Genomic DNA, 24,089 nt, shown 5'->3' with positions numbered 1-24,089 from the left:
AAAAAACCTATATTAAATGAAAAATAACTATAAAAAAAACCAATAATTACATAATAATATAAATACATACATAAACAAAAGTTGGCAGATAATGAAAATTCATAATGTTGTTCCATTCATAACAATACACAAATAAAAATTCATAACAATAAAAATTATCCCACTATATAATGTCGCATAATACATACATAATGTTGTTCACAAATCTAAATAACGTAAATCAAAACCAAAAGTTTTCATCATTATTCTTCCGTGGGTTACAAAAATAAAAGTTGGTCATAATCTTTACACGCTCGCATTCCACAAGAAGTAAACTGCTACTCAGGAAATTTCTGAAAATAACAAAATAAAAATAATTAATGACAATATAATGGTGTTAGTATTTTAATTACAGAAAAACATAAAAAATTAACTACTAAATAATGCCTTTATCTTCTTTTTTTTTCCCCACCAAAAATATAAAAAGAAAAAAAATTATTACGAGAGATTCCAAATTTGTGTCCACGCAACTTATCGTTTCACAATGTTGCATTGGGTTTTGATGTAATTTGCAATTGTCTACTATCTTTCAGTGGACAACGCTAGAATTTGAAAATTCCATAATGCAATAGCAAACAAGACCTTGGAATGTGTATATATATTATAGAAACAAATACAAGTAACAAGGTTGTCCTGAGTCCACAAGCATAATCTCACAAGCACAAATGCCAACTTCTAAAATGCAAGGCCAGGCCAGCAATGTTGTACACAACTTGTGATTAGCACAAGCTTAACATCAATTTTCTCATCTTCTAGATTGAAATGTATCTTGCAGATTTACAAATTGAATTTAAAATAATAAAAAAAACAAATGAAAATCAAATGAACATTTATCGGCATAATGAAGAATGGGCATATATACAGTTACCTATCATCTTTGCTGCCTTCTAAAGTACTCTAGATCTTTCAGTTGAGCTTTCAAGAATGTGTGCTCGTGCTGCATCTTTTCTAGCAAGGTCTCGATCACATGCATTTCGTCCTTGAGATGGTCAATCCACTTCTCCATCCAAGCCATCGTTTCAGGCATTCGTTCGCTTAAACTACACATGGTACTCATGTAATCGGGTTGAGGAATCAATTGGACTTCTTGAGGTCTACTTAGGAGCATGACTATGCTTAGCTGCAGCAAATGAGGAAACCAAAAACAAGTCCTAAGTTTGAGCATAAGAAAAAGTTTAAGCAATATGGAGAAGTAACAATAGTTAGTTTTTTTCCTTCTATAAAAAATGTCATGAAAAACAGTTAAATAAACATGAGCAAAAATTGAAATAGTAATAATATAGTAATAGTAATTATAAATGGTCACTGATAATCTTGAACAAGGAAAATGGATACGGATAGGTGGGAAAATTAAATCCTGGTAACCAGCTCAAAGACAGAATGGAGCACATAAAAAGAAAAAAACTAGTCTCACCAAGCAAATTTGTCCTACATGTGCAACATGGCAGCTGCCGTACAATAACTAATAGGGGGAAAAAGGTTAAAAAAATATTAAGATAACTATTTTTGTAATTCTCATGTTTGAAGCTCATTAATTTGTTCAGTTCAACATGAACTCAACTTAACAATCTAAGAAGCACTCTGGGACTAGATAGAATCCAACTAATCCAGCTCAAGCCAAGATCAAATGAAGTAGGAATTCACTGAAACTAATGAGGAACCCACTAATTGGTTTGGCCCGGCTCATTTTTACCCTACATATAAGGGTTACACTCTTCGTGTGTGAACATATTTAAGACATCCTCAATATACTTCACCCCCAAACTAAACCAGGTATATTTTCAAACAACAAGGACAAACTAAATTCCAATCAATATTAACTAAGAGGCAAGATGGACTTTCTTGCACACACCACAGATTTCCAGTCATGTTCAACAACTTATTCTAGCATTATGGCAATACTTATTATTAAAATATTGAAAGACTATTTACATCAAGTGCGCTCCTAAGACATCCTCAATATATTTCACTGTCTAAACAAGGTATATTTCCAAATACACTGCTGGAAATTAAGCTTTTAGTGGCGTTTAAAAAACGCCGCTATAGCTATCAAAAACGCCGCTAATTGTTTTTGTGACGTTTAGTACCAAACGCCAAAGATGCGGCCGTCGCTGTAACTTTATGACGCTTTAAAAGCGTCGCTATATCAGTATAGGCGGCGTTTTAAAAAACGCCGCTAAATGTGCTTCAGAATGATGCAATGACGTCACTCCACATTTAGCGACGTTTTAAAAACGCCGTGATAGATCATTTTTATTTTAAAAATATAACCGTTAGTATTCTACAGTGGCGTTTAAAAACGCCGTTATAACTTCATTTTTTTAAAAAAAATTAATAATAAATTGTGCTAATTCTGTGAGATTTAACCCAAAAAAAATCCCTTTTATAAAGATGAAAAATATACAATATATTGACTAAATTTAGGCAAACATAATACTAGATCAATTCATGCTTCTCAATACGCAAAAATATTTCAATTCCAAGATGAAATAAAGTTAACCTAGTGGTAAGTTGAAAGTTATTACAAAACAAATCGGCACAAAAGATGCAATTCAAACTAATTATACATACAAGTACTATGAAAGCATCTACTAAGAAACAAAAATTCCTGGGTTCTATAAGGAAGATGATGGTCCTTTGTTCACATCTCAGCATGGTTGACACATCTTGTGCTGTCACCTACCAAGCATTCACCAAAATAGGTGTTAACAAGGACAAATTTACCACACAACCAGTAAGTACAGAGAATACAAATGTAGTTGCCTAAACAATCACAGTAGTTATCAACAAGAAGTTAATAATCTAAAATGAGATCAAGACACTAACCTTAACAAGAAGGCTGCGGAACCGTGACTTAACCCAACCCACCATGTGGTCTCTGTTACCTATGAAATACACATAAAAGAATTAGCCTTATTACGTCTCTGTTACCTATGAAATACATAAACACACACACACACACACACACACACACACACACATGTATATGTAAAATTTAAAGTGCCCCTATCTAGCTATGATACAGGTTTCGGCATCAATTGAAACATGTCCAATAGCAGTCTAACAAAATCATGTAGCCATCTAAAAGCACTAAAATAAATCTGAAACCCTAAATGTTCAATTTTTCTTTGTTTTCTCCAAATTCTACTTCCCTTTTGTGAGGAGGTGGGTTCCTTTTGTTTTTGACTCCATTTTTATGGGAAAAAAAAAAAAGAGGAATCAACACTGAGATGATAAAATTACAAGCATTAAACACACCAATATCACTTCAACCACAAGTACAGGCAGATGGTTTGGACCAACAAAACAAGGAATATACTTGAGAAAATCTTAATGTGAATCCACATAACCCTTCCACTTTCCCAACTAATTTTTCCTTCTTTTTTTCTTCCAAGAGATGCTTGAACATGTAGAATTTTATGAGACATTAAAATTTGGTTGGAGAATGGTTTACAAGGTTTCAAATTCCTCTATAGATTAAAATCACCCAACAATAGTTTCTGAGCAAATAAAGCCTTATGCCTCTGCATGAATAAACATTGGGTACAAATGGAAAATCTACAGCATTGGTATAGAAGAGTAAGCATGCCCATCACTCGTTGTACATAAATAAATGTCTCAAAAACTTGAATGCCACTAGCAATTCATGAAGAAAAAAAATATGGAAGAATACTGTAGTAGGATGTGCAACAAGATTCAATGCTTACCCAATTTTCAGTATAAGGACAGGACAAGCAAGTGCAAGTTCTGTAATTAAAGCATTTTGTACAGTCACAATAGAAAATAAATACTCAAAGAATAATCAAACAATTTGAATCATGGCAGACTCTACCAAGCAACTGATGGGGAGCCATCTCCCCATCAGCTTGCCAAAAGCTTTTGATTTTTTTTTTTTTTAATGGTAAATGTTTTACTTAATAATCAATTGACCCCAACAAATCAATGGTTGAATGATTGCTTGATAATATATATAGAAAATGATGTGTTTGACACTATTGACAATGAATTTATCATGCAAAAATTTCAAAAAATGGCACCTCATTGAATGTAATTGTAGAAGCTTACATATTTTTTTGATTTGTTAAGACACTAGTATTTTATTAAAAGTTTATTTTACTTGAAGTTGAAGAAGTTTAAATTTTAATTAGTTTAATTTTTTTTTCTCATAAAAATTGGGGAACTTAAGTTTTTGGAGTGAACCCCATCCTTATAAAAACCTGGAGTCGCCACTGATTTGAATCCAATAAGATTTTAAAGTAAATTGATGCTTAGATTACATACCCAGATTTTTCTAAATTATTAGTGTGTTTTTGTTAAACTTTAAGAGAGGCTAATATAATTTATTATAAAATTAAAGAATATATATATATATATATATATATGAAAAAAGACAACGTTTATGTGTCTAGAGAGCACAAGTGTCATAATTATGATAATAATGACATGATTTCAAGTAAAAAGATATATGTGGTATGACAAAAACAATAACAAAACTCCTCATACAGGTATATATGTGACGCTGAAAGTAGTATTTCACGTTATAGATACATATCGGCCTGGGGATGAGGAAACCAGAGAACAAGTTCCAAAAACTGAAGAAGAAGGACATGACAATAGCCGCAATTTGATGGTTAGGAGTCAAAGCCACAACCATCATTCCATACATGGAGAAGTAGGTAAAGCACATGAATATGAAGTAGTAGAAATAGAAGAACTTGACTGCTGTCCATTCAAAGCCAATCATCGAGTAAAGGAGAAAAGCATAGATAAAGGTCTGAATTACAACATAAATTGTTTCTATGGCCACCTGTAATAGAAAAAGTACCGTGTAAATATTGGATGTGGGAGACCATATATACACATTCTTCTTAGCGAAAAGAAGAGAGAGATGTGATGTAATGTCTTTTATCCTTTACCTGAGCAAATGCGTAAGGCAACTCTGAATACATCCTAGCTGCCCTTTCACGGTAAAATACTGTTCTCTCAACTGCTACAACAATTTGCACCGCATTAGCATTGGAGGCTCCAAGGAAAAGGACAGCAGAATAGGTAGCTCCAAGCAGATTAAGCAAGTCTTGTTGTTGGTGTCTGTTGACCAAAAATTATACAATTGATCTTCATGTTAGTATTGACGTCAATTGATAATAATAATAATAATTACCACAAATGTGATAACTAGAGTGTAAATGCCAAAATTATAGACTTGCATTTTGCTTCCTTTGCCCAAGAAGATAACACCAAAAATAATACCGATGATAATTGTCATGAAGAATCTGATAGCATTGTACTGTGAGTTCCTCCAATATGACCAGTGTTGTTTCTAGAAGCAAGCCAAGCATTGAGTTAGTAAGGATTGCGAGTATTTGGTAGGGAAGTAGAGGTCATTGGTACCTGGTGCTGGAGTGCTTAGTTCCTTGATAAGTTCCTGATTTCTCTTGGAAAAGAAAATCATGAGAAATATCAGCACGCACTCGGACAATGAGAGAGAGAGACAGTGATAAAGTGTAAAGGACTCAGTACTGTCTATAAACATACTGGTAGAGGCCAGAATTGGCATAAATTTCTGCAAAGTCAACATCAAGTTGTGCCTCAACTGAAGTAGAGCTGACGTCCAACATCCAAGTAGCTAGATTGTAACCCTCAGTAATCTTAGGAACCCCCTGGAACAGCCTTCAGGAGAAGGTATTGATTCATCATATTTCGAACTTTCAAATTGATAATAGATGACTCTTTAGAAACTAGCTATGGAGGAAAATGAAAACTGACCTCAAAATATTCAACAAGCTTGTGAGAATGGCGACCGAGAGGTCCAGCATATATCACATTCCCTCCTCTCTTCATCAATAGAAGCTGCAAGGAAGAAAAATTCGTACAAATATATGAAGAATGCAAACTCCATATGGAGGCAAACTCTTAACATATTATGGAAAGAAGGACAAACTCTATCAAATTAAGATTGTGGTTACACCGTCTGATATCTGTTAAAGAAGCTAAATGTTAAACTTTGCAAAATGGTTCACAAACGGAGGAACAAAAGAAATTATCACTCCTCCTAGGGATGTTGGGTTCACTTTTGGAAATTATTAAATGGAGCATTGATATCTCTTACAGTTTTGCAGTGATACAATCAGGAGTCTGAAACGGCGTTTCGCGACACCCCAGTCTCATTGTGCTTCCCATATGTGTTCTTGAACCCTGTATAAAAATAGAAAGATGATGGTTATTAATTTGCTATAACCAGTGTTTCTTGCAAAGGAGTAGCTCAAAAAAATGCAATACAATGCAAGCACCTCTGGCATGAAAATTACAACAGGATTGGGTGTCTCGTTGTCAAATTCTGTACTATTTGCCTTTTCCCAACCCAAAACCTAAAACATGTGATGAAAATAAGGTTAGTACATGGTCTGTCACATGAAACATGTCAATCTATTGGAAGGAAAGTCACTTACAGATCTAGCATACTCAATAACAGAAATCTGCATGGTCAAGCAAATCCCAAGATATGGAACTTTATTTTCTCTGGCATACTTTGCAGCTAGCATCATTCCTTTCACACCACGATCTCCAAATCCACCAGGAACTAAGACACATGCTGCATTCTGAAAATGTTTGGGTAACCAAATTTGTATGATTTGGTGAAAATGTTCTAACTAAAAAATTAATGGCAGTCCTACTCAATACTAGCTTAAGAACAATCAAGATGGTCATTGCTTAGGTTTGAACAAATAGTATGCTCAACACTCAACTATCAAAAAGATTAAAAATATAATAAAAATAAAAGGAAGTAAGAAAAACATGCATCTATAGATAACATGTATCCTGGTATAAAAAATAACATGGCGTGAACGGAAGAAACATGAAACAGTGAAACAATCACAAACCTATTTATACCAAATTCCAAACAAATCAGAAGACTGCTGGGAAAGAGGAAAATCAGAAGATTTGGCCATATAGCCAACAACGAATACAAAGAGGTTAGAAAATTCCCAATAATGTTCTTCTGTAATCATGAAAATAAATAATGTAAATAGAGACAAATTATGTGAGGTGTGTGTATATTCTTTGTTTCTTCTGAAAAGTACTCAACTCAACAAATCAATATCCCAATTATTTGGGGTCAATTATTTCCTCCAATTGATTCTATTTGAAGTTATATCCTCAATTAAATTTAAGTTAATCATGTTATTTCTTATCACCACATCTCAGGTTCTCCTCGGTTTTCCTCAATTTTTTTTTTAATCACCCTCCACATGGATCAAATTACTCCTCAATTCACATGTTCAACTTAATAGGAATCGTGCAATCACACAACCATCTTGATACTTTTCCACTTTTTTGTACAACTGGTCACCTCATCCACATAGAACTAGTTTCCTATTTCAAAATCCATTTCTTCTTAATTATTCTATTCTTAAGGAGAGCTAAAATTTCTTGTCTTTAAAAAAAAATGTATTAGAAAAAAAAAATCAATGGGGATGCCACTCATGTAGAAAAAGAAGAAAAAACAAAACAAAACAAAACAAATCAGGAAAAGACACACACGAAAAAATAAAGGCATATATATCACCTCTGATATCAAAAGACTCTACAAAATTCACATATTGAGTAAGGCTCAAGGCAACAATTCCCATGACCCAACTACATGAATGCCACCTGTATATCATGTGCATCTTGAACCATATATGCAACCAGAGTCAACACACAATCAGTCAACAAAAAATTCAACCAATGATCTGGTCTAGAAGGTCTTTAAAAACTTGGTTTTTCATGTTATGTAAACTATGTTTTAAATAATGTGATTCGCAAAACAAGAGAGTTCCCATTTAAATACAAACAAATTATTGAAGATGTGTGACCTATTGGGAAGAAAAATATAAGAACAAAAAAAAGATGCCACACACCAAAAAACTAAGGCAAAAAAGAAGAAGAGAGAGATTCCATAAAACTTACCTTCAATGCCTCTCATGCAGTAGCATGATCTTCTGGTGCCTACACAAGGAACAATGAAATAACACATTGTCCTCAAAAACATTTGATAGAATATCCAACATACAACTAGTAAAGGCCCAATGCCAATTTTGCAGTTTCATCTCCAAGGTCTGAAGCTGCAATCCAGTCAACTGATGGCTTCAATGAACATGCAATACAAGCATGTAGATAGAGAAAAACGTGGGGTGCCATTAAAATAATTCATAGCCACATCATTACTTGAAAGGGAAAAATCGTAGATATTTGGTATATTTACATAGCAGATAGCTTTGAAAAGAAAGAGCATTCATGGTAAAAACAAACACTCATCATCCTATTGTCCTAACAGTTGATGAAACAGAGCTTCTTATTCCTAGAGAACAAGTTTATCAGAAATTTCTTGCCACAAGCCTAAGATCCTACAATCAATTTTAACAGCTTTTTCCTTGGGCTATATTTCGATCATTGACTTGTGGTGGGAAAAGTCAAGAAGAAACTGAAGTGAAATAAGACTTTTTTTTTTTTTTTTTACTTTCCACTTGATAAATCCATGATCTGAACATAACACTAATTTGTGTTGGTGTGATCGTGCAGGTTTGTCACTTCTGAAATCCCAACTAGAGAATAACAGCCATACTGAACAAGCATAAAGGATATCAAAACCATTCAAAAGCAGCATAAAATGAAATATTTTCAGAAACAAACTATGAACCAACAAACAATTAGCACGTTCAGTGAGAAGAAACAACAGGACATCAACATTCAAATATCAAAACCATTCATAGAATTCACAGGATTGATTTCAATAACCAAATCGACATTGCACCATCAGTTCAGCTTGAGAGAGAGACAGAGACAGAGACAGAGAGAGAGACAGAGACAGTGGAGCTCACCGATCTAAATTGCTGAGATGAACTTCGATTTCGATTTCGAGAGAGAACTTTGAAATGGCTCTGATGAATCACCAATCTGTTTCGTTGAGACCATGCTGAATCTCTGAATCACCGAGCTGAATCCCTGAGATTATTAGGGTTTAGACAGCAGTGAAGCTCACCGATCTGAATCGATTCACCGATCTGAATCTTTGAGATCATTAGGGTTTAGACAGCAGTAGAGCTCACCGATCTGAATCGATTTTGAGAGAGAACTTCGAAATGGCTCTGATGAATCACCGATGTAAGATCTTCGAAATGGCTGTGACTTCGATTTTGAAAGATCTTAGACAGCGCAAAGAGAGAGAGCTCGAGATTTTCATTTTCGCTTATCAGATCAAAATAGCTTATTATATTCAAAATAAAGGTTGAAAAGACGGAGATAAAGAGCGCGTGGGACAACACCATTTGAAGGCGTTCAGAAGCGTCTTCTATTCATGAAACGGCGCCGTTTTGATTAAACGAAAAGGTGACGTTTACAAAATGTCATTAAATATTTGAAACAGTGACATTTTCAAAAACGCCATTAAAAAAACGCCTCCAAAACAGATATTTCTTGTAGTGATAGCAAGGATAAAATAATTTCCAATAAATATTATCTTATGGGGCAAGATGGACTTTCTTGCACACATTGCAGATATGATCCAGTCATGTCCATCAATTTATAATAGCATTAAAGGAATACTAAAACTTTCAAAGATAATTCCTTTCTAGACTGATATCATAACATTAATATATAACCAACACATTAAAATTTATTCAAAAACAAGAAGAATTGAATTTTGAATTGATATTGATATGTAAATGGCTTGAATTTTTAACATAATACTAAACAACAGAAATTTTTAAAATTGAATTCTATGACAAATCAACATACTACTCTATGCCATTTAAGTCATGTATCATTGCACGAAAAATCAAAATTCAAACTCATAAACAAATTTGCAGGTAATGGTTGAGATAAAACAGAAAACATACCCTATCATTTAGCAAGATGGTTTAAATAACCACCATGGAACAACAACAATGGCGCGAATGAATAAATTAAGACTATATAAACACTTCAGCAGTAAAGCATCTTGGATTGTCTCTAACAAGAAATCCAAAAATGGATCACCCCTCAACCATAATAAGAACAACTATCATCATAAGCAAAATGAACCAAATTCCTAATTCAAATGAAAGAATAACTTAACCCAATTACCTTGAATGTAAATTGGAAAGAAACTCATGAAAGTTAAGAAGTATTTACCTGCATCAGCAGAAGAATCATAACAAGGGTAATCACTACAACTAGTGGAACTTGGCTTTGAGATTTCAAAGACAAATAGAATTTCACCATGGATTCTCTAAATAAAGATGCAAGGGACGTAACACCATTCGACATCCCATGCAAGCGATCACCAACTAGTTGGTTAACATCCTCAGAATCAGGCAACATCTGTCACATCCTTGAGTCGCTTACTCCTTGTGACCTTTCCAAAAGTTCCTTGGTTTTTTCTTGCCTTTCTTCCCGAATTTGATCATTCATAATGAGGACAACTGTAGGACCAAAAAAAAAAAACAATAGGAGAAGCACTCTTATTATCAGTATCACCTAAAGCATGAAAAATATAAAGCAGTAACTAGTTATTAAAAAAATTGCCACTTTTACAAACCTACCTTCTTCTTTCTCAAGGTTCTTTTGCTTCGACAATACATGTGCCTGAATAAAAAGCTAATATATCAATTCATAATAGAAAGTAAAACTCTTGATAGACAGCAAATTCAATGAACATGCAAGAAATGGGAAGCAAGAAGTACATGTTTCATCCAAACCTCTACGGCCCCACACCACTTTCTAGCACAACTTTTGTGAATTCTAGAAGTCTCATTTCAAGGGGCTTAAACTATTCCAAGGACACTACAATTTATGAGAATAAATCCACAATATCTTTCTTCCAAGTTGAGGAAAAATAATCATCTAAGTCATAAATTGAAACTAGAGCACAAGCAGGTCAAAAAGTTCAAGTCAACCTCAAAACAAGCTGTGAGATTTACGAAGATAGACCAGACAGCCCAATCTTAACTGTGTCCGAACTCACCCAGATCTTTTACACCATAAAATTAAAAAGGCCACCCATACTCATGGTGGTATGATAGTAAACCTACATAAAATAGCTAGGATACAGCATAATGCACAATCAATGATACTAAAGCTCAACCTGCTAATATTATCCAGTGTGAGTTCATCGTTGAACAACTTAGCAAAGCTCAAAATTTTCTCAGTAGAATTGTAACTGGCCTTGGTCAAAAATCCACCCGCCACAGATGTAATCACCTTCGCATTCCATCGTGGATTCAACAAAACAATTGCAAAATATAAGAATGTCCTGTTTATTTAAATGAAATGAAATCAAATGAAATCATCAAAATATATTCAGATAGACAGAAAGATATGAGAAATTAGACCGCACTAGGAACACCAGCGAATCAGAGAGTCTCTTCAATCATGCGAATCTGAGCGGATCGATGTTCTTGAAGCTAAAAGCTTCGAGCCTACTATTAATCGCTGCGGTGGTCCCTGAGCAGCTTCTACGCCACTGGAATGAGAGCAACAGAGGGAAAGCCAACGGAGTGAGAAACAAAAGAGTGAGGCTCCTTAACCCCGTCGCTCGACTCCATCGTTTGCCGTGCTCACAGTCGCGAAAGAGAGAGATGGGGATTTTTGATTAAAAAATTAGGGATTTGAGATTTGGGGATTTTTGGTTGGGGGGGGACGGGGGGAATGAGCGGGAAACAGATTTTGGGCTTTTTTTTTTTCGTCACATCAAGCATAACTGGCTCATATGAAAATTTAAGGTAGGTTTGATAACATTTATATTTTTAATTTATGTTTACAAAAATTTTATAAATTGATTTTTGTTTATTTTTAGAAAAATGTAAATTACAAATGCGTTTGAACAAAATATTTAAAGAAAATTGAAAACATAAACTAAAATACATGTTTATCCAGGCCTAAAATATTTATATTTATTTTTTTATTATTTATGACATTGAGATCATACACATTTTAATTGAAAAAAAAAATTATTTAAAAAATTAATTAAAATTTTTTTTGAAAAAATAATTAATTAAAAAAATATTGTTAGTCAAATTTTTAGATTTTTATTTAAAACCCAACGTAAACTCATTTTTTGAGAGAGATGAGTGAAAAAGAGAGAGAAATAAAAATAAAAATAAAAAGAGAAACAAGATGAGCGAGAGAGAGAGAGAGAGAGAGAGAGAGAGAGAGAGAGAGAAAGACAGCAAAAAGAGATGAATAAGAGATATAGAGAGAGAAGGAGAGAGAAGAAAGGTGACCAAGAGAGACGAGAGAGCCAGAGAGAATAGTGATGAGTGAGAGAGAGAAAGAGAAAGAGACACACACACACAGAAAAAAAAAAGAGAAACAAGATGAGCGAGAGATAGACAGAGAGAGAGAGAGAGAAACAACAAAAAGAGATGAACAAGAGATATAGAGAGAGAGACATAGAAAGAGAAAGAGAGAGAGAGAAAGAGAGAGAGAGAGAAGAAAGATGAGCAAGAGAGATAGAGAGCAGAGAGAGATGAGAAAACTAGGGTGAAGAGTGATGAGTGAGAGAGAGGGAGAGAAAAAAAAAGAGATCGATAATCGAAAGGGAGATCAGTAAATCAATAAGAGGGGGCGAAGAGAGTGAGCAATGCGAGCACAGTGTGTGTGTGAGAGAGAGAGAGAGAGAGAGAGAGAGAGAGAAAGACATAGATAGAAAGACAAAGAGTGATGAGTAGGGGTAATGACAAAGAGTGAAAGAGATATGTTTCATTTTTATTTTAATGATTTTTTTTTTTTTGTAGAAGTAAGGGTAATATTTTAATGAAAAATATTTTCCATTAAAATAAAGTTATTTTTTTTTTTGTCAATGAAAAATATTTTTCTGCGGTCCATTTTTTTTTTTTTTGTTACTAAAATAGGAGTGGCAAAGGAGAGGGAGTGGCAGTAGTGGTGAATGTGGTGGACAAGAGATGGTGGTAGTGGTGACGATGGCGAAGGAGATTAGTGGTGAAGTTGTAGTAGTAGTAGAGGAGATGGAGTGGCAGTGGTGGATGAGAGGTAATGGTAGTAGTAGTGGCAGTAGTGGTAGTGGTGGTAGTGGAGTGGTGGCGATGGTGGATGAGAGGTAATGGTAGTAGTAGTGGCAGTAGTGGTGATAGTCATAGTTCTACTCATTGATTTAAGTATGGTATTTGTTTTGAGCTTTCAAATCATAATTCTACATCTATTTTTCAAAACTCAATTCAAAATATAATCATTACTTTTCAAAACTCATAACCAAACACATAATTCAAAACACTTTTCAAAACTTAATTCAAATCAATTTTTTAAATATTTTAATTTTATGAGAGACAGATAAAGAAGAGAGATAGAGACAGAGATAGAGTGATAAGCGAGAGAGAGACAAAGTGGTTACTAAAAGTTTATTTTCTTATAGTGGATTGATAAATCGAGAAGGAGCTCGATAAATAGAGAAGATGAGAGGTCTTCATTAACTTTTTCAGTTGTATCTGCTGGTTGGTCTTCATAGTCACCCATGTCTGTTGGTTCATCACCCAGATCATCACCTATGTGTGTTGGTTCATCACCCATATCTATTGGTTCATCACCCAAATCATCACCCATGTCACTCACATTCAATTGATTGCCCCATTGTTTTCAACCTCAACCGTTTTTGCTAAAGCAGCACCTATATCATTCATGTCATGTTCATTAACTCCACTACCTTGATCCTTAGTCTTATGAGTTCGTTGAGGTCTCTTAGCCACTTTTTGAGAAAGTACAACATTACATCTCCTAGACGCTGTTGGGCGATCTCGAGCACTTTTCACTATAGCTGTCCACCAAGTACAATTAGATGTGTCATTGAAGCCTATCTTAGATAGGTGTCATGACCAATTCTTATTTACCTTCTTTTAATACAATAAACAGGCCACAGTATTTTATTGAGTTTTTTTTAATTTTTTAGCATACTATAACAGGAAAATGCATGTTATAACTTGAATCTAAATGCTTAAAGCTTTGCATTTTGATATGAATTGTAGTTATGATTTAAGCCGCATTTGGGAACAAGCTATGCATAGAAGAAATACAACTGTTCATAAATGTAATTCTTTACATGTTATAGACTACATCTCCTCAGGGAACCACTGAAGTATATAATAGAATGGAAGTCTTGCTGCTAACTGATAAAATCTTATAAAAGAATCAAAAACATTAATCAAATCATTTGCCAAAACCGACAGAGGCTTGCAGCATTATGAGTATGGTAAGTCATACTCAGGACACAGAAGGTGCATGTTTTTAAGCACTGTAAAATTTCTAAAGATGTTTGACATATATTGAAGCATATGGTTTTCTTGTAAGTGAATTACTTTATTTAAATCCGTTCTCCATCTTACATCATGTGAAACTAAGGCCGGTTTGTTTATTGCTGTCAATTGCATCTTGTCTGCATTTATGTAACCATATATTGGTCAAGGGTAGTCTACCCTTTCAAAATAGAAATCTATCTGTTAGTTTTTGTTCAATTGCCAGCACTACTAGGAGTGATATGGTGATAGGTGAAAGTTACAAAAGGATGTATGATAAGTAGTGGGGTAGACCTTAATGTTCCTTATCTGCCCAAAGATATATCCTGCTTAGCAGAATAGGAAACAGGTTTGTTGGCCCAATCCCAATTTGTTGGGATGGCTTCCATCAATTAAGTGCTAGATTGAGGAAAAGTGTCTGGCTTTTAGGGTTTTGTGTGGTTGTGGTTTTGGTTGGTAAAGGGTTTTTTATTTGTGTGGTTATGATTAATTGAAGAGAAAAGATAAATAAATTATACCTTTGATGGTAGATGAAAAATTCTATAGTAGTAAATCATACCTTTGTGTTGAATTTTCGAAAAATTGCAGCACCACTTGATTCGAAAGTGTTGAAACACTTGTAAGAAAAAAGAAAAAAAAAAAAAAAGTAATGTCCAAAGAAAAGTGTTGAAGCACTTCAGCAGCAAAATGGATTCAATTGATGTGGAGAAGATGAACACAGTAGATCGACGGTCAGGGAAGGAGAGGTATGAAAAATTAGGTAGGTGTGCATTTGATTGTGAAAATATTATGAATATGGGTAGATTTGGTAATAAGTGGGGTGTCTAAAAAAATATTATTAAAATTTAGGATTTAGGGTTGAGGTCCAAAGAAATGGGGAGTCCAAAGAATTTTGGTAGGTGCTAATAGCAGCACTCTTAAGTAATTTTTTTTATTATAATTTTAACCTAAGATAAAATGACCAGAAAGGACAAAGGTTATAACACACCATTTGTATAATTACCATGAAGGACAATACTAAATATAGTACACATCTTTATTCCCAAACATTACGGACGTATCTTGTCTGTCAAGAATTCAAAAACCCTAAAACAAAACCCAAAACCCTTGAAAGAAACAATAAAAAATATACATATTATTAAAGATTTTGATTGGTTTGAATGATGGATGCATCTAACAACACTGATTTGGAACAATAGAGCAGCAAAAAGGTTATTTTTTTCATTTTTTTTTCCGTTTTCGTGTACTCGGGGAGGGGTAAACCGTTTGTATTAGTTTGGTTATACAGAGTTGTATGTTAATGTAATGTTCGACTATTTACTATCGTACAAATTTTTTTTGTTCTGTCAATTACTGTCAAACTTATATCAATAATTCGGTTCATATGTGTCAAACAAATACTACATATCCGGTTATAATTGGTCGAACATATGTGCCATGTTCGACTATATACTGTCGAACAAGTATAATATTTTTTTATTTTTTATTTTTTATTTTTCCAGATTTGTGCATCCACGGAATACAGTAATGTTAGATCTGAGTGTCTTGTTGACTATACAAGTCAATTTACTACTAATGAGACTCTCATGTCGAAAATTAGTTTTTTTTTTTCCCCCCGAATGTTTAATGACTTTGATTAATTTGATATGTAGGTTTTCAAGAGTAAAGAAGAGTTGCTCAGTTGGGTACGGGATGTTGGAAGGAAAAATGGTTTTGTGATTGTCATCAAGACATCGGACTATGGTGGTAGTCATAGGACACCAAGGATATTTCTTGCCTGTGAGAGAAGTGGTCAATACAGAGCTCATAAGAAATTAAAAGCAGATGATTCAAGTAAAAAAATTGTGAAGATAACGGGTACAAAGAAATGCGGGTGTCCCTTTGAGTTGAGGGCTTGTAAATTGATGGCTAATGATGATTGGATGGTAGATGTAGCATGTGGAACGCATAACCATGCTTCTGTTAAACATTTTGAAGGACATTCATTTGCAGGAAGATTATCTGAGGAGGAAATATCATTATTAGTAGATATGTCCAAAAGCATGGTCAGACCAAAAGAGATTTTGGTTACCTTGAAACGAAAGGATGCTTTGAATGTAACAACTATGAAAACCATTTACAGTGTACTTCATAGGAATAATGTTATTGAGAAAGTTGGAAGATCATAGATGCAACAGTTGTTTGGTGAATTACAAAAGCATAATTACATTGAGCGGCATAGGTGTGACAGCAACACGATGACTATCACAGACTTGTTTTCGGCACAACCTGTAAGTTTAGATTTGCTCCGTTCATTTCCAAAGGTGTTGATCATGGATTGCACATATAAGACAAATTGATATCGTCTTCCTCTTCTTAAGATAGTTGGTGTGACATCCACCGATATGTCATTCTCCGTAGCCTTTGCATATCTCCAATTTGAGCGGATTGATAACTACGTTTGGGTGTTAACTACATTGCGTAGTCTCTTTGATGACATTGCTATTCCTGAGGTGATTGTCATGGACAGGGAGCTTGCTTTGATGAATGCTATTGACAGTGTATTTTCTACATCTCGACATTTATTATGTCGATGACATATTAGTAGAAATGTACTGGCGAAATGTAAGAAAACGTTTAAGAGTAAGGAGGAATGGGACAAGTTTATCTCTTTATGGAATTTCTTAGTACTCTCCTCAACTGAGCTTGAATACAATGAACACCTTGCTAGGCTACTTACAGATTTTGATACATATTCTCATGCAATGCAAGACGTGTCTCAAAGTTGGTTAAATCCATATAAGGATAAGTTTGCCGTATGGATAGATAGTTGTATGCACTATGGGAATGTTACAACCAACAAGTAATATATATTTGTCTATCTTACACTATTAGTCATTATGATTTTGATTATTTAAACTTAATTATGTTAATGTTTCCATTGTACACAGGGCTGAAAGTGCACATGCAAAACTTAAACGACAACTTAGTTCTAATCAAGTCAATTTTGAGTGTTCTTGGACCAAGATCCATAGTTTGCTTGAGTTGCAGCATGTTGATATTAAGGCATCGTTTGAGAAGAGTTTAATCGTTGTACAACACCAGTTCAAACCATCCCATTTTAGAGAGCTCCGAAGTAATATCTCCATAACTGCATCAGATCATGTCTTAGTGGAGACTAAGCGAGCGAATGATGCTGGCATTGATGCTTCAGTATGTGGATGTGTTGTTCGACGAACACACAGGTTACCTTGTGCCCATGAGATTGCGGATTACATTCGACAGGGTCATCCAATACCACTTGATAGCATTAATCCTTACTGGAGAACTCTTGAGCTAGTACAAAAGTTGAAAAATGATAAAGTGGTGTGAACCAAAGTTTGATCTTATACTTAAACGATTCAATACATCTGATTACATTATGCAGTTGGAAATTCTGCATAAGTTAGGAGAGATTGCAAATCCGTAAAGTACTTTTCTGATTGAGTCGGATGTGAAGCCCAACCCTCGAGGTAAGGGACATAAGAAGGTAGATGTATCTACGCGTCGAGACCTATATGCATTTGAGTTGGTTTAGTCTGGACATGATAGCCACTCATCTATGGGCACCTAGATCCCCACACAGGATTTTGTCAAAGTACAAACAAAATGGCCTGCCAAAGAGAAGGTACATGTAATCATTTTTTACTTACATTTTTGTTAATGATAAATTACTTGTTTTGTTGTTCATGTGTTGATGCCTTCCCTGTTGAATAGGTATATCGGACTTGTACAACAAATTATTCATATGTTGATGCCCTTCCAGTTGGATTGAAGCCTTACATACGTCTTATCAAGGATGTAGATGCCGATGGCAATTGCGGGTTTAGGGCCATTGCTGGCTTGATGGGGCTTACAAAGCCTGAATGGGGTCAAGTCAGGCGTGATCTCCTACAGGAATTTCACACACATGTAGACCATTACACTCATCTATATGGTTCACATGACAGGATTGAAGAGCTGACCGATATTCTATCATACTTTAAGCCCAATCCAGGGTATCACCATTGGATGACTATGCCTGACATGGGTCATCTTATTGCATCTTGTTATAATGTGGTATTGTACCTCTTATCTGCACAACAATGCCTTACATTCCTCCCCCTACGATCAGTGCCAATATCACAATTTCAACGGCGTGAGATTGCTATTGGGTTTGTTAATGGGAATCATTTTGTCTAGGTATAGCATTATGATTTGTGTAATACATTTATCATTTTGTACTGCATCGCTCTCATACTTAAAGCTTTGTCAATGTAGGTGTTCATGTTACAAGGTCATCCAGTTCCACCGATAGCTACCAATTGGTGCAAGTTTCATAATTCATGTGTGGCTGGATGGGGTACTGCATATAGTCGCCGAGTTGAGCATTTTAAAGAAGTTATTCATTCAGGGGTAGCTACTAGAGAGACATTTAATTGTATTAACCTTGATGAGTAATGATGTATATGAGTTGAGTTGTAATTATGCAATTTAAATAGTTACCGATACATTTTTGTGGATTAGCATTTAAACAGTTGAGTTGGATTAAACTTTGAGTTAATTTAATGCACATGGTAGTACTTGTTCATTGCGGTGTATCAAATGCATTGGCATAATACTTCCTGTTGATTACCAAAAATAAAAACCATGAATACTTGTTCGCTACAAAACATTGGTAGAGTAATTTTTGTTCATTACAAAACAACAAAAACATCAAAAAGAGTACTTCTTTTCCATTACAAAATAACAAAACAAGATTACCACAAAACCAACTACCTATCATGTACTCGTCTCCTATGATTGTATGTCCGAAATGGAATAGAACTAGGTCCAGCCTCATCAATTTGTTGACCCTGAAGAACATGTGATGCCCTTTCAATGCCTCACATAACCTATCTGGCTCATGAACACTAGCATCATGGCCCGCCTCGATGATAGGATGCACAATTCGTAGTGCATGATTAATACGCTGCATTAAGAACAAATACAATTGTAATTAGCACAAGCCATCCTTAAAAAAAATGTAAACGATATGTGCACAATATTGTCATACCTCAACATCATGCACATCAGATTGACTATCCTGTGCACGTGGGTTAAAACCAGACCGATGTGCGGGGTTCTCGATATATAAGTGTGTGATGTTTGTATACCACTGCATGTAACCATCAACACAATCAGCCGAACGTCTGAGTGGGGTACTCCTCCTCCAAGCAAATAACACATGATTATTCCAACTCTTCCATATCTGATCAAGATACTGATACATCACTGTATATCGGCTTATTGTGACACCTCTAACAGCACGAACAGGGTCAAGTGGCGCAGGTGGGATGGTCTAGACCCTACCAAACTGTCTAAGAACCCTTTCAGGATGATAGGGTTCAACTACATCCAGACACTTCAAACAGTCGCTGTAGAATGTGGTCTCATGACATGGGTGATGTTGACGGTAATCTCAATATGGATCCCAAGTAACCTAAGAGAGAAACACAAATGAAATCATGATGAGTGACATGGAACGAGAACACGTAATTGAACTAACATTAATTGTTATACCTCATCAAATGCCAATATGTCAAGCTTCTTCTGTAATGCCTATAGGTGTAATACCGTTGAACTAGCTTCCCGACGAGGAGTCCATCGATGCACATTAGGCAATTGTATAGTATATTCCATGTTTTAGTGAGGTCTAAATAGCCGGATAAGCTCATAAATCCATGCCTCCAACAATGTCATGTAACCAGCCATCTGTCGAATCGCTGATCTCATGGCAAATCCCAACTGTCTGTATAAATATGCTAATGCAGCTGCACCCCAAGCATATGTATGAATATCAGTCACATCCATTAACAACTGCAAGTACACAACAGGAACTCTCATCCCACTCTTGTCGCTAAACAGTGTACATCCCAATAGAAATAGTAGATGCGCTTTGGCGGCACAAACTATGGACTCCTCGGTGTCTGAATCTTTACAACCATTGAATTTGCTCTGTAACCACTCCAGCTTTATTGATTGTCCCCTAGCAGATGATAGCTCCTCAGTTGCTTCAGCATCATCAACTTCCAATGCAGCTACCACAAGTGCATGTGCCTGTTGATCTGTCAAAGCACTAACTAATCTACCAATGATAGGGATCCCCAAGATGGTACCCACATCATCCAATGTCATTGTCATCTCACCAACTGTCAAATGGAAAGTATTTGTCTCTGGTTGCCATCGCTCAACAAATGCAGAAATGACAATCCTATTCACGAACCGATATGTGCAATAGACCAAAAAAGATAGGCTTGACTGTTGCATAATGTCTCTAAACCTTCTATTGTCGGTTCTTGACCACCACCGCCACTCAAGAATCTTGGACGCATGATTATAACACCTTAAGGGGTTCCTCTCCTGCAAGGTAATTAATAATTAACATAAATAATGTGGTTCAATAAATAATTAAATTAATGAAACATGGTAAAAAATATATACTACCTTCTGATCCCATATAACTGCTGCAATATGTGCCTTGAAGCTCTTCAATATTGATGGATCTGATGGCCCCTCAGGAAACGGACCAGTGAATACCTCTTTAACTTGATCAACATCAGCAGCATCATCGTCATCCCCTGAACCATTATCAATCACATCCTCTTCCAAGATTTGAGGTGCTTCCTCCAACACAACATCATCACCCCAACCTCTATCCCGACCCCGACCTCGACCTTGGGCACGAGCAGGATTTGTTAATGCACGACGCCGTCTGTCTGAGGCACTGGGTGGAATACGCGAAGGGTCATCCATTTTTTAAAATGAAACAAAAAATAATAAAGTTAACAGAAGTAACACAAATCATTTATCTTAAAATACTCACACCTATGAAGCACCAACACTTCAAGAAAGGTGCCATAGCGGTGTCAAATGTGGGGACACAACAAGGATATGTATGGGACACGCCACATGGCATGTCCCTTTATTTAATTGAATTGCTTCTAAGGGACATGACAAGGATATATAAACACATTTAATTAATGCTCATTTTTGGTGTGCAACCACTGCTACATTCATTGTATTTTTTTTATTAATTAATTAGTAAATTGAATTGTTAAATGATGGCCAACTATCTCCCACCAAATTCAAACAAGAACTACTCACCTAATAATACTATATATCTAAAGGTGACACTAAATCTTGTGACCAAAGAGTTCATATTCAAACATATATTATTATATGTGAAAAATTGCAGACAAATTGGTTTTGACAAGCAAGAAAGTCTCAACAACACAATTCGCGTGAATTTTTCCTATATGTTTTCATTTCAATTTTGCCCAATGTTTTCAAGAGCACAAGTCATGTTTTCTAGTCATAGATGTTATTTTCATGACAACAACAGTTGAATAAAACTTTTAAGTATCATCTTCACTTTCCAGCTTTTATAAGATTTTCACCATAAAATCTTTTCAAAATCATCGAGGTGGCAGTCTTGTTGATATTAGTAAGAAAACTAATGGATCTGAGATGTCGTGTTAGTAGTAAAATAATCCCACGTCAAATGTTGGTTTTCTTTAGCAATATAAGAATGATTCATGTCAAAGTGACAATCATTTTCTTTTCCTTTTAATTTTCCTTTTAGTTTTATTTTTATTTTTATTTTTATGCACCACATCAATCGATATCATTCACAATGTACTAGCAGTATAGTTAACATAGTTGTGATAGTGAAGAAAAAGAGAGAGAGAGAGAGAGAGAGAGAGAGAGAGAGAGAGAGAGAGAGAGAGAAAAAAAAAACACTTTATAGCAAAATTGGCCGAAATTGGCTATGAAAGGCTATATCCTTTGTAAATTCGGTCGTGATTCGTGAATCAGTTATCAATCAATATGTATTGTGAACAAGTTGAGATTTTCATTCTCATCATTATGTTTAGGTGTAGGGACCTGCATTTTTTAAACTATGATTTCTTCCTGTTAATTATATGTTTTATGTTTTTTGCAAAATTAGCAACAGTGTAAATCCCAAATTACACTTCACCACGAATTTTTTTTTCATTTTTTTTTTTTAAATTATTAAAGTATTTTCTTTATATGCCTACAAAGTGAGACTATTTTTTCACACTAGAGAAAACCATGCACATAGACACACTGCCATCTATTTAATAGAAAGTCAACAACAATGCGAGTAACACAAAAAACATAACATAGACTTGAATACAGAGAACACCTAAATGGATAAGATTTTAAAAAATTTATCGATGAAGTCTGTTTTTCAAAAATCTTATCCATTTATTTATTTTCTTTGTTCGATTCTACATTTAGTTTTTGTGTTCATCAACTTCTATAAAGATATATTGGCTATATCAATTTATTAGAAACTTTCCCAGTGTGTGGGAAATTAAAGGGGGGGGGAACCATATATTGTTCGACAGTAAAGAATCGAACAAAGCATTATAGTTCAACATTCTAGGTCCGAACAAGTTCAACAATAACAAGCGGGACAAAATGATTTTGTTCGAAAGTCAAGTATCAAACGAGCCTGTACAGCTTTTGGGGTTCGAAATTACAGTGTCAAACGGTTTGGAACTGATTCATTCATGGCAATGGTAAAAGTAAAAAGTACATAAAACCCTAAAATCTAAGCCAAATGAGAACTCACCTAATGCTTTACTTGAGCACCAACAGCGTCTTTACCATTGCTTTACTCTATGTTGAGCACCAACACAGTGTTCACCGGTTGAAACAGAGAATGAGGGGGGGGGGGGAGATGGAAGAAGGCGGGTGTATAGGGGTGTGTGAGTAAGTGAGGGTAAATATGGGAGTTTGTGTGTACATTGTTGTGGATGGGTGTGTGAGTATGGGTAAATATGCAAATTTGTGGTGTGTGATGAGCAAAATATATATATTTACCAAATTATTAAAGGTGTGCCTTTAGAAGTGGTTTGTCTTGAGATAAATTATGGTGTGTAAATAGAGGCACCCGAAAAATTAACTTAATGACAATTATATCCTAATTAAAAATTACTATAATAGACATCTATCAACACCCCTAATATTATATACATAAATTCTTTATACACATTGAGAGGGAGATTAATGATATGGAATTTGTGCCGGACAGATTTGGGCCGGACAGAGTTGTGCCAGACAGATTTTGGCCAAACAGGTGTTGGGCCAAGTTGTGTGGCCCGGCCTTGAAGGAAGCTGCTCGGTTAAGGCAGCGCGTTGATTGACCGAACTGCAAGGATCCGTGGTTACAAAGCCGGTCAGGTGAAAAGTCCAGCGCCAGGAAAGGCAAGGTTGGACCGAGGTACCTGTTTGCTCGGCAGGTAGGTCGACCACAGACAAGCGTAAGTAGTCCCGAGCTCGGCTTTGCCGAGATGCCGCCGAGTCCGGTCCTCATCTGAGCTTAGCTGTTGGAGTACTTGGGCATGAAGCGCAGCATGGCAGACGATGGTCGAGATGAAACTGCCCGGCTGCCGAGCTCCCAGGAGAATGGGCAGGCAGTTGGGTTAGGTAGTGCTCAGCAAGGTTTATGTTGACAGATGGGATAGCAGTGCCACGTGTTGAGAGGTCACTGGGAGTAGATTTGGGGCGCAGAAGGTATATAATCACGTCTGCGCCCCCCATACGCGGACAGATGAACATTTGGTGAGACATACACTAAACACTCAACACTCTCCCTTCTCTCTATCTATCCCCTGGTGTGTGTTCTAACTTGACCGTCGGAGGGGTTTTCCAGCCACACACCGCCGGGTAGCTCACTGCCTTTGTGTACGCAGGTGATCGGATAGAAGCGGAGCTTGG

At 35.6% G+C, this 24,089-nt stretch overlaps 3 protein-coding genes and 1 long non-coding RNA gene across 6 annotated transcripts; 2 read left to right on the top strand and 2 right to left on the bottom strand.

Moving 5' to 3' along the window:
* Positions 1 to 81: 81 nt before the first annotated feature.
* On the bottom strand, positions 82 to 11,735 carry LOC145816712 (uncharacterized). 3 transcript variants are annotated; one of them, XR_014358800.1, is made up of 4 exons: positions 10,602 to 11,735; positions 10,192 to 10,448; positions 908 to 1,159; positions 82 to 332 (listed from the first exon to the last, which is right to left on the bottom strand). It is a non-coding gene; the product is annotated as an uncharacterized LOC145816712 (long non-coding RNA). The 3 variants fall into 3 exon arrangements; XR_014358801.1 differs by having other exon boundaries at positions 10,192 to 10,444; XR_014358799.1 differs by lacking the exon at positions 10,602 to 11,735 and having other exon boundaries at positions 10,192 to 10,491.
* On the bottom strand, positions 6,100 to 6,716 carry LOC145816760 (uncharacterized). The gene is made up of 3 exons (XM_082912712.1): positions 6,489 to 6,716; positions 6,330 to 6,407; positions 6,100 to 6,234 (listed from the first exon to the last, which is right to left on the bottom strand). The coding sequence occupies exons 1-3, from the start codon at positions 6,582 to 6,584 to the stop codon at positions 6,145 to 6,147; spliced, it is 264 nt and encodes an 87-aa protein (XP_082768838.1). The 5' UTR covers positions 6,585 to 6,716; the 3' UTR covers positions 6,100 to 6,144.
* Positions 11,736 to 14,990: 3,255 nt separating the features above from the next.
* On the top strand, positions 14,991 to 16,471 carry LOC145816752 (uncharacterized). The gene is made up of 3 exons (XM_082912702.1): positions 14,991 to 15,049; positions 15,806 to 15,863; positions 15,956 to 16,471. Exons 1-3 carry the CDS (start codon positions 14,991 to 14,993, stop codon positions 16,469 to 16,471), a joined length of 633 nt encoding a protein of 210 aa, XP_082768828.1.
* LOC114297034 (uncharacterized) lies at positions 16,472 to 18,761 on the top strand. Its single transcript, XM_082912701.1, has 6 exons — positions 16,472 to 16,573; positions 16,664 to 16,843; positions 16,925 to 17,145; positions 17,234 to 17,648; positions 18,039 to 18,380; positions 18,582 to 18,761. The coding sequence occupies exons 1-6, from the start codon at positions 16,472 to 16,474 to the stop codon at positions 18,759 to 18,761; spliced, it is 1,440 nt and encodes a 479-aa protein (XP_082768827.1).
* Positions 18,762 to 24,089: the final 5,328 nt, after the last annotated feature.

Source organism: Camellia sinensis, unplaced genomic scaffold, assembly GCF_055761805.1.
Source record: "Camellia sinensis isolate YWXY unplaced genomic scaffold, ASM5576180v1 Unanchor4, whole genome shotgun sequence".
Classification (NCBI taxonomy): domain Eukaryota; kingdom Viridiplantae; phylum Streptophyta; class Magnoliopsida; order Ericales; family Theaceae; genus Camellia; species Camellia sinensis.
Note: the sequence above shows the minus strand (reverse complement) of the source record. Positions and strands in the feature narration are given on the sequence as shown.